Source organism: Oryx dammah, unplaced genomic scaffold (genome assembly GCF_014754425.2).
Source record: "Oryx dammah isolate SB20612 unplaced genomic scaffold, SCBI_Odam_1.1 HiC_scaffold_11, whole genome shotgun sequence".
Classification (NCBI taxonomy): domain Eukaryota; kingdom Metazoa; phylum Chordata; class Mammalia; order Artiodactyla; family Bovidae; genus Oryx; species Oryx dammah.
The window spans coordinates 21,722,213-21,733,618 of NW_024070195.1; the positions used below are offsets into that span (position 1 = coordinate 21,722,213).

An 11,406-nucleotide genomic window follows, 5' to 3' on the forward strand; every position below is an offset into this window, starting at 1 on the left:
TTACATATATATATACACACACACCTATATATATTTACATATATATACACACATATATAGGCTTCTTTAACTTTTTAAAAACAAACTTTGAAGACATGCTTAGCGCAGTATATTTTTAAGTTGAACTTATAGTTCCTTTCTTTTGAAATTCTGATTAACATTTTGATGGTGGAGAAAAGTATAATGAGATTGTCAGTAGAGGCATTTAACATTCCATTTAGTTCAAACAGGATACTTAAAATTCCACCTACATTCATTAGATGGTATTATTTCTTAGGTAAATCACAGTGTACATTTATTGAGTTATATTTTCAGTGCTTTACAAGTCTGTATTAATCTCATGTATCCTATGAGAAGGGTACTCTTAGCCCCTATTAAATTTATAGATAGGGAGACTGTAGCATAGGGACATTTAATTAAAATGTCCAAGGTCACAGAGCTTACAGGTGGAGAAGCAGGTACTGTGTTTAACCCTGACAGTAAATGGCTTGAACCTGCTGGTCTCCCCAGTTAAGCGTAAGCTGCCTGAGGCCAGAGGCTCTATTTCTTTATAATCTCAATGATGCTGCTCTGCTCCTGCTTACAGTGGCCTTCCACATGGTTAAACTTCTAAAGCCTGTGACAGAAAAGGCTATGAATAAAACAGGCACATTGCAAAGGGTTTATTATTACTGGCCTCCTCACATGGCATGTGGGATCTTAGTTCCCTGACCAGGAATCTAGCCTGTGCCTCCTGCATTCGGAGTGTAGAGTCTTAATCACTGGACCACCAGGGAAGTTCCACAAAGTATCATCTGATTCATTATTTATAACAAAAGTAAAGTATCATCTGATTCATTATTTATAACAAAAATGGCAACCTTAAATATAGTAATGACCTGCACTGAGAATTTGGAGTTCAATATCAAAATGGGACATGGATTTCTAAACCATCAAATCTATACACCTCACACCAGGGGTAATGCTGCTTAGTAAATGAGTTTGCCAACCATTCTGATGAAAGTATTAAAGAGAATATCCATTACATTCCTGGGGAGATTGTTGACAATGATAATGATTTTCTATGGGAATAGGAACAATTCTTATTCCCCCAAACCTTATTGCGTTTAAAATGTTACTTTTACAAAAAAAAAAAAAAAAAAAAAAACACCTCACCTCTGAATATCCTTTAAGTATATACACAAATGCTAGTCATTTAGAGTTGATCAATATTAAGTATTACTCAATAATGGCCCCTACATACCAATTTATTCCCAGGTAAGATTTGGTTGCTTTAAGGGAAATTGTTAGAAATGAACCAAGGGACAGGGAAGAAGGAAGCTGCCCAGCAAGTGCCCACATGCTCACACCCACAGTCATCCACTCAGGAGACAGCAGAACATGGTCTGCAAAAAAGTCATGCATTCCAAAGCAAATAAATTTCATAAGAGTAAAATCAGCCATTTGAATATCTTACTTTCCCAAGGATCACCTCACTGAAGGGCCCTGGTGGTCCATAGAGTTAGTTTAGTCCAGTTTGACAACAGTATGGATTCTAAAATGCCTAATGAGGTTGCAATGATGACTGAAAGCTTTCCCACACTCATCACACTCATACGGTCTCTCTCCAGTGTGGCTTCTCTGATGTTTTATAAGGAGCGTTCGCCTACTAAAGCTTTTACTGCACTGACTGCACTGATAGGGTTTCTCACCAGTGTGGATTCGGAGGTGCTGGAAAAGCCCGGCATTCTGGCTGAAGGCTTTCCCACACTCATTACAGTGATAGCGCTTCTCTCCAGTGTGTATCCTCTGATGCTGAACAAGGTACAAGCTCAGGCGGAAGGTTTTCCCACACTCTTCACATTCATATGGTTTTTCCCCTGTGTGGATCCTTCTGTGTCTAATGAGGCCATTGCTGGCACTAAAGGCTTTCCCGCAGTCTTTACGTTGATAGGGTTTCTCTCCAGTGTTGCTCCGCTGATGTTCAATCAGGCCTGACCTCTGGCTGAAGATCTTTCCACATTCTTCACATTCATATGGCTTCTCCCCAGTGTGGATTCTCTGGTGCTGAATGAGAACTGAACTCTGAGTAAAGCTTTTCCCACACTCGTTGCACTTGTGACGTCTCTCTCCAGTGGGCTGTCCGCTCTGTTTTTCTGCCCTGCTCTCATGTTTACACATTTCTCTATATTTAGAATCTAAAGGAATATCTCTTTGGAGTCTGCTATTCTCAAAATGTCCCATTTCTTTTAAGACTTCCTGTTTTGATGTCAAGTCCTGGTTTTTAAGTACAGTTTCATCATCTAGAATAATAAATAGATCAATGTCATTTTTTTCCTTTATGAAAGAGTATAACCATAGGATGGGAAAGAGGAAGATTCATGTCAAATATACACAATTTAGGATCCAAAACTGGCAGTGTAATGTAACAACCTAAATTGAGATATGGAGACAAAGTAAGGGGTAACCAGCACCTGCTGAAATGGCTGGAGGTCACCCAGACAAGGTGAGACTTCCAGAGAAGATGTACACAAGCAGGCACTGTGAAGGGCTTACTACGAAGCAGGTGCTGCTCCAAATGTCTTATATATATTAACTTATTAAATCTTCAAATGACTCTCTGACTCTGTACTCTGATTATTTCCATTTTACAGATGCATAAACTGAAGGCACAGGAAGGTTACTTGACCTGTTCAATGTCACATAGCTTCTAAGTAGCAGTGCTTAAATTCCAACTGAAACAATTTGGTCCCAGAGTCCACAGTCTCAATTATTACCCTATATTGGACCACCAGAGATCCTCTGAATGGACCTAAAAACATCCTTACCTTGTTCTTCAAATTTGTGGAGCCCAAAAGATTCACATTCATGGACTGAAGCTGGAAAGCTGTTGATTCCTGCTTGGCCTTCAAATGCACTTTATCCCCTGAGAGCATTTCGGCAAGTCCATGTTCACAATCTGGGGCCTAAAGGCAGGTGGGTATATTTGGATTCATAAGAGGATGACTACTGGAACCTGGACTCACACTCAGTGAGAGAGATCATATGGAACTGTATGAGACATTTTATGCAATTGCACAGTGGAAAGCCCAGAGTTTAATTCCACACCCAAAAGCAGAAGGGGGAGAACAAGAGTGGCCCAATGAAGTGTGATGGTTTAAAATATGTTCGTAAGCTCTTCAACATTATTTCCACTAAAAGGTGGAGCCTGATTTCTCTCCCCTTGAGTGAGAGTTGTACTTAAAATGGTTCATTCCTACTGAATAGAATGTATGGCAGAAGCCACTGTATATAACTTCTGAGACTAAGTCATAAAAATGTGAGGATTCATCCTTATCTTCTCTTCCTCTATTTCTGTCTGTCTCTCAGAGAAGCCAACTGACATGTTGTGAGGACACTCAATGAGCCCTAAGGAGAAACCTAGTAAAGACCCCTGCCAACAAGCAGTGAGGAACCAAGGCCCCCTACCAACAAGCATGGGAGTGAGCCACCTTGAAAGTGGATCCACCAGCTGCAGTAGGACTTCAGGGGACTATAATCTTGGTTGACATCTTCACTGCAACCTCATGAGAGATCCTAAGTGGCTCCCAAAACCTGACTCAGAAACTGGGAGGTAATATTTGTTTTTTTTTTAAACCATTAAAGCTTAGGGGATTACTTGTTACCCAGCAACAGAGAACTAATACATGTGGCTACAACCAACCAACCTGGGTCACCAAACTTCACCTGTCATTTCATATTCTATGTCCAGAAGGCCATCTTCCTCCTCTCACCTGGTTCTCTGGTTCACTGAGTTCTCGCTCCAGGTCTTCAACTGCAGCCACGGCCTCCTCCCCACTCTCGGGATGGTGCTCGCATACCCAGGCCTGGAGCTCCTCAGGCAGGATGGTCAGGAACTGCTCGAGGACCAGGAGCTCCAGGATTTGCTCCTTGGTATGTGTGTCTGGCCTCAGCCACTGATGACAGAGTTCCCGAAGCCGGCTCAGTGCTTCTCAGGGACCAGGAGTCTCTTGGTAACAAAAGTGTCTAAAGAGTTGGCGGGAGGCTTCCTGGCCAGAAAAGTTGTTCTCTCGAAGGTAGGTTTCTTGGTCCCAGATAGGGTCTTCCTCCACCTTCACAATCTTAAATCCCTCCTGTTCCCCTGCTGAAGCCATTCTGGGATTAATTTAGAAGGGCTCAATCCAGCCTGGGGTGGAGGTGTAACGGATTTAAGATCCTCTGATTTAATCTTCTTCAGGAGGATGCACCTGATGAGAAAAATTATGTCTTAATGAAATAAATAATGAGGAAAAAAACAGTATAAGAATAATATCATACTATCATTCATGTTAATAAAAGGTATACATATGTATGTTTAGAAACTGAACTTTTAAAAGGCAGATGGCAGAAGACATTACTGACCCCATTTCCTCACCCGCCCCTGTAGACATGGACTTTGTTGTCTGCTCCTGCTGTGATTCTGGGTCCAACACATGACCTGACTTGGCCAGTGTAATACGAACAAGTGTGACAGAAGCTAGTGTGACTGCTCTTGCATGGCCGTGCCCTCTATAACTGCTAAGAGGATATACTGGCTTTCAGATGGAGCAGATGAGGCCATCCTAACAGCCAGATAACCTCCCCTCCTCCCGCCCCGCCCCAACATGTGAGTGACTCCAGCTGAGATCTGCAGAGCTCACAGCTGACTGCAGATGTACAAGTAAGCACTGCCTAGATCACCAAACGCCACAGACGCATGTACTAAATAAATGTTTATTGTTGTTTCTTGAGTCATTTGAAATAAAGTACTTATTCCAAAAAAATAAACAAAGGGACCTCCCTGGTGGTCCAAGGGTTAAGAGTCTGCCTTGCAGTGCAGGGGATGTGGGTTCAATCCCTGGTCAGGGAACTAAGATCCTGCATGCTGCAGAGCAACTGAGCCCACATGCCACAATTAGAAGTCTGCATACTGCAACAAAAGAGAAGATCCCAAGTACCGCAACTAAGACCCAAGGCAGCCAAATTGATTAAATTTTAAAAAGAAAAGAAACAAGAGGCTTTAACCAAATGTTTATAGAGCAACGAGTAGGAAAAACATAATTCTGACAAAGCGTGAAGCAATGAAACAATGTGGCTTAGGAGCAAGTACATTTGAATTGGGCCTGAAATAACTAACAGAAATTAGTCAGGCAGAGAAAAGGCGCTGGCAGGAGATTCAACATCACAGGCCAAGCAAACAACAGACTCTTACCCTAACCCATTTAACATGCATCAGAGGATAAGCAACAGAATGGACACAGCTGAAGAGTTAACAGTGATTATGAGAATACTGAGACTTTACTCTGAATGCAACAGGACATTAAAAAATATGAAAGAGCAGTTAATGTTAACTGCTCTTTCATACATATAATATATAAATATATATGCTTATTTAAGTTATATGCAGAGTACATCATGAGAAATGCTGGATTGGAAGAAACACAGGCTGGATTCAAGATTGCCGGGAGAAATATCAATAACCTCAGATATGCAGGTGACACCACCCTTATGGCAGAAAGTGAAGAGGAGCTAAAAAGCCTCTTGATGAAAGTGAAAGAGGAGAGTGAAAAAGTTGGCTTAAAGCTCAACATTCAGAAAACGAAGATCATGGCATCCGGTCCCATCACTTCATGGGAAATAGATGGGGAAACAGTGGAAACAGTGACAGACTTTATTTTGGGGGGCTCCAAAATCATTGCAGATGGTGACTGCAGCCATGAAATTAAAAGACGCTTACTCCTTGGAAGAAAAGCTAGGACAAACATGGACAGCATATTAAAAGGCAGGGATATTACTTTGCCGACAAAGGTCCATCTTCGCAAATCTATGGTTTTTCCTATGGTCATGTATGGACATGAGAGTTGGACCATAAAGAAAGCTGAGTGCTGAAGAATTGATGCTTTTGAACTGTGGTGTTGGAGAAGACTCTTGAGAGTCCCTTAACTGCAAGGAGATCCAATCAGTCCATTCTGAAGGAGATCAGCCCTGGGATTTCTTTGGAAGGAATGATGCTAAAGCTGAAACTCCAGTACTTTGGCCACCTCATGTGAAGAGCTGACTCATTGGAAAAGACTCTGATGCTGGGAGGGATTGGGGGCAGGAGGAGAAGGGGACGACGGAGGATGAGATGGCTGGATGGCATCATTGACTCGATGGATGTGAGTCTGAGTGAACTCCGGGAGTTGGTGATGGACAGGGAGGCCTGGCATGCTGCGATTCATGCAGTTGCAAAGAGTCGGACATGACTGAGCGACTGAACTGAACTGATCCATATTATAATATAAAATATTAAGATACTACAACATTAATATACGGGAACTTCAGAAGAAAAAAATGTAGTGAATGACTAAGAAATAATAGTTGATGAGAAAAAATTAAGAATTTTCCAGAAATGAAGTCCTGACCTCTCAGATCAAGAGTGCACACCTAGACATAATAGAGTGAAAGTGAAGTCTATTGAGGATAAAGAGACAATCTTAATAGCTACCAGAGGAAAAGAATAAAGGGACAATCTTAATAGCTACCAGAGGAAAAGAGATTACCTATGAAGGAAACACAGCAAAGTGCTCACTAACAGATTCTAGAAGGCAATCGGAATGGAGAAATGACTTATATTTACCCTGAGCTAAATATAACTAACTAGAGCAAAATGAAGTCATTTACAACCCAAAAACACTTCCTATGAGAGTAAGTAAAGGATATAGAGTTCAGCAAAGAACGGTGAACTCAGAAAGAAGGTATGAAATAGAGAAAACAACATAAGCTCAAGAACTGACAAAATATGGTGATAAATGTAAATGATTATGGGAGGAAATCTCTTGTAATTTATTCACTCACATGTAAAATGATGTACATAAAAGGTTATTTACTGCAGCACTGTTTGTGAGACAAAGGTTGGAAACAATCCAAATGGCCACCAAGATGGGACTAGGTAAATAAATTATAGTAATCCATGTAGTAATCCATAACTACTGCTATGCAGTTTTTTTAAATGAGGAAGCTCTTTATGTACAGATATGAAAGGATGGGCAAGATCCATTTAGTGAAAAAAGCAGAGTAGAGAGCCACCGTGAAAAATATTAACAAAAGGGAAAGGGGAAGAAAAACTATATACATATGTATGTTTGGATACCTGAGCAACATTACATGTCCCTGGGAATGGGAAATAAGTGGTTGGGAGCAGGTATGATGTGGAATTTTTCAATGGATAGCCCTTATTATATTTTTTTACATGAGAATGTTTTGCTACACAAAGGGGAGGAATATAAAACTAAAATTCTTTATAATAACAAGATGTGGTAGATGGTCAGTTCAGTAAAAGGAGTGTAGTAATGCCTTGGTGTCAGGAGAATAGAAATGCTGAACAATAGACTTCATTTTGAAAATTCTAAAAGTAAATACACATCTTATAATTTAAGGGTAAATCAACAAGGAATTGGAGCAAATGGAACTCTCATACATTGATATGATAGTTTAATGGGTACAACCACTTTGGAAAATTCTTTAGAACTATCTCTTAAAGCTTGAGAATAAAAATGTTCTGCAACTGTGGTATCAAGTAGCCCAGAGCTGATCTATTCAATCAACAATTCATTTCAGAGAACACATTTTTGTAAGTCCATCAATTAGTGACAACCCATAGCTTTTGAAAATCAGTTAGTCGGGAATGATTTGTTAAAATAAACAGCTCTGAGTGCCAACTAATGAACAACAGTTTGTCCCATGAAACCATGCCTCCACAGATGTCAGCCCACTGAACCCCATGTTTCTCAAAACCCTTATGTAAGAGCAGCAACCTCTTCTGTACCTAGTGAGGACTGTACCTAGGTCCTAGTGAGAGGATCTCTTCAGCTGTCTTTTCATTTCAGATACTGAGTGATGGTCTCAACATTTTTTGACAAGATGAATGTCTGTGTACCCCCTGATCCAGTAATTCCACTGTTGGATTTTTACCCCAAAGAAACAAGTGCTTATGCCCACTAAAAGCTAAAAATACAGGAATGTTCAGAGCAATTTTATTCAAAATAGTTCCAAACTAGAAATAACCCAACTGTCCCTCAACCCTCAACGTGCAGAATAAATAAAGAGTGGAACTGTGGTAGGCAGAATCTAAGACTGCCCTATGATCTCCATCATGTTCTCATGTCCCTTAAGATTGTTAGTTTACATGATAAAAGGTATTATTAAGATGTAATTAAGTTTAGCAATCAGTTGACCTTAGGAGGTCTCTAGGTGGGCCTAACCCACTCCATAACTCCTTTAATAGCATTTTTTTTTTTTTTTAAGCAGAAGAGGAAGTCAGAGAGTCCTTACTGTTCTTAGGGCTCATTAGCTACCTCACCTCTCATCATCCTATCTTAATAGGCCCTACATTTATTTGATAACTTGATGCTGGTTGGTTTTCTTCACAGTACTTATGACAACTGCTTATTTTATCTGCCTCCTTACTTTTGTTGTTTTTGCTGTTATTTTTTTTAATCTTCCCCATTAGAGCGAAAGTTCCAGCAACACAGGGACTCCTTCTCCCTGGAACAGAGCCATGAAGCAGGACAGCAGAAGGAATCAAATAGGAAAACTTTGAGTAGTTAGTGTAAATGGCACCAAATTTATTGAAGCATGAGAAGGATTACATACACAACCACTGACTTGCTGATGGAGGGAGCCACCTGTAAAGGAATGCAGGCAGCCTCCAGAAGCTGAGACCTGTCCCCCAGGGGCAGCCAGCAAGGAAAGGGAGACCTTAGTCCTACCATGGACTTCAGTTCTACAACTAAAAGAAACTGAATTCTGTAACTGGTTTAAGACTCTTGTATTTTAAAACACAGTCAATAAATTTGGTGCCATTTACACTAACTACTCAAAGTTTTCCTATTTGATTCCTTCTGCTGTCCTGCTTCATGGCTCTGTTCCAGGGAGAAGGAGTCCCTGTGTTGCTGGAACTTTCGCTCTAATGGGGAAGATTAAAAAAAATAATTAACAGCAAAAACAACAAAAGTAAGGAGACAGATAAAATAAGCAGTTGTCATAAGTACTATGAAGAAAACCAACCAGCATCAAGTTATCAAATAAATGTAAGACCTATTAAGATAGGATGATGAGAGGTAAGGTAGCTAATGAGCCCTAGGAACAGTAAGGACTGAGTTCTGCAGAGTAGAGGTGGGTTGTAGGGAGAGAACGGTTCAAAACCCCCAACAGGACATAGAAGTTTATTTTTTATTCTAAATGCACAGGAAAGCCACTGAAGGTGTATAGGAGGGTAAATGACAAGGCCGGGTTTATGTTTTAAGAAGCTCTGCTACTGGATAGTAAGCGAGCTGAGGGAATGAAGATGGAGGCAAGAGTGGAAGAAGAAAAGGCAAGCATTGAAAGAGTGCAAGTGGAGGCTAGTGCACTGGATCCAAAAGACGGCCACTTAGGTATAATGTCAATATATTCATCAAATTAACTTTGAAAAAACACAACTGAAAGGCAAAAGAGCTTAACTTTTGTTTGAAAAAAGAGCTTCAATCTTTGGGCAGATATTTACGAGCTGTGCCAAGAGCTGGGTATACACAGGAGTTTATAACTCATGGGGATAAAATTATAATACAGTGAAAGCCATAACCTTGAAGATGTGTACAAGGAAGTAGGGCAATTCATCCTAAATTCAAAATTCAGTTTCTAGGTATTACACGTTATTCACAAAGGGAACTCACTTCAAAAATATTCACTAAGTGCCTATGTTTCAGGCAGCAAGTATATGATAAAAGAGTAATACAATTACAGAATCTGAAGTGTCCTCATCTTCCTTAATTGAACTAAAAAAACCACGAGGTGGCAGAAACAGTGTAAAAGAGCGTTTCTCTTTCTTTTTTCTGACACCACAAGTGCGTCACCCAGGGATCTTAGTTCCTTCACCTGGGTTCTAACCTGTCCTGTGCACTGCAAGCGCCAGGTCCTAACCACTGGACCGCCAGGGAATTCCTGAGCTTCTTTATTAGCTTCAGCATATTAGCAATTACTAGGAGATAATGAAAACAATAAACCACCTGCCTTGTAAAATCAATTCCAAAGGAAAACTGATCACAATGGCAAAGAAAAAAGGAATAACTTAAATACCATGAGGAAACTGGCACATTCGGAAATGGAGATTTTCTAGGAAAGGACTAAAATATCCTTCAACCAGGCAATAGGGTGGGGAGAAAGGAGGGGAAGGATTATTGTTATTGTTTAATTGCTAAGTCGTGACCGAGACTTTTGAGACCCCCATGGACCACTGTCCGCCAGGCTCCTCTGTCTATGGGATTTATTTCCCAGGCAAGAAGACTGAAGTGGGTCGCCATTTCCTTTTCGATCCAGAAGTGGAACCCGCATCTCCTATATTAGCAGGCAGTTTCTTTACCACTGAGCCATCAGGGAAGCCCAAGGGCAGGATAGGACTGTTTTAAATTAAGAGACTTAACTACTTGCAACAAACGGTCTTTAATTGGACCCTAGTTGGTGTAAACCAATTGCAAAAAACACTTGTAGGACAACGAGGGTAAATTCGAATATGCAGTAGGTGTCAGGTAATATTACGGGATGCGCTTACGTTTAGTTGAGTGTGTTGATATTGGGGTTATGATTTGTGTATGTAAAATGTCCTTAAGTTTCAGAGATGCACATACGAAAGGGTGACAAGTCACGATGCTTGTAATTTATTTTGAATATTTAAAGAAAAAACATGCGATAAATACTGTTTAATGTTAACACTTGTTAAATAAAAGCGATGGGTATATAGTAAGTTGGGCTTTTGACAGACAGCGAAAGCAAGTTCCGGAAGCCCCTCTTTCACCTCCTCACCTCGGGTCTGGTCACAAAGCTCCGCCTCCACAAGGGGGTCTTCTCCCACGACCAGGGCGGGGGCAGGGGCGGGACCTCCTTCTATCCGAGGCGTGTGTCCAGGTGACCACGAGAGGCCGGCGGGGGCCACGCCCGCGCAGACGTCCCCTCCTCAACTACTGCAAGGCACCGATCTTAATCTTCCTGGGGCGGGCGAGTCGGAACGAAGTGCCTGAGACTCACCTTCGGGATCGCGGGAGCTCCAGGTCCGCCGCGCAGGCAGCATCACTCGGAAAACCTACAAAGGCCGGAAGTACGTCATCGTCTCGGGCTCCGTCGCCGAGCAGCCCTTTCCCTGCTAGGAGAATTCTTGTACTCTCTAGGAGCTCCGGAGGTTAATGCACTTGGTGACTACTGCATCACAAAGCTCGGAGCCAGAAATCCAGCCCTAGGAGGGGAAACCTCCGCCCCTCGAGTTTCTGTGCTGCGTGGTTCCGGGCATTTAGAAGTCAATGGTCGTAGCAAAGCAAAATGATAGGGCTGGAAGGGACTTCATTGTTCCTCCAATTCTGGTTGTTACCATCCATTCCTTCCTGAGGCTCTCCCCTA

At 41.4% G+C, this 11,406-nt stretch overlaps 1 protein-coding gene across 3 annotated transcripts in view; it reads right to left on the reverse strand.

The window, feature by feature from the left end:
• Positions 1 to 11,114, reverse strand: part of LOC120870398 (zinc finger and SCAN domain-containing protein 31-like) — a 16,202-nt gene extending 5,088 nt beyond the window's left edge. Inside the window, exons 1-3 of one of the 3 annotated variants that reach the window (XR_005722771.1) lie at positions 10,819 to 11,104; positions 3,753 to 4,226; positions 2,808 to 2,945 (exon numbers count right to left, since the gene is read on the reverse strand). Coding sequence is in view for 2 of the 3 variants with exons in the window: in XM_040250061.1 (XP_040105995.1) it covers positions 1,507 to 2,223 (717 nt within the window). In the remaining variant the exon portion in view is untranslated. Of the gene's footprint in view, positions 2,946 to 3,752; positions 4,227 to 10,818 lie in introns of all 3 variants that reach the window. The other 2 variants (XM_040250061.1, XM_040250060.1) reach the window with 2 other exon arrangements.
• Positions 11,115 to 11,406: the final 292 nt, after the last annotated feature.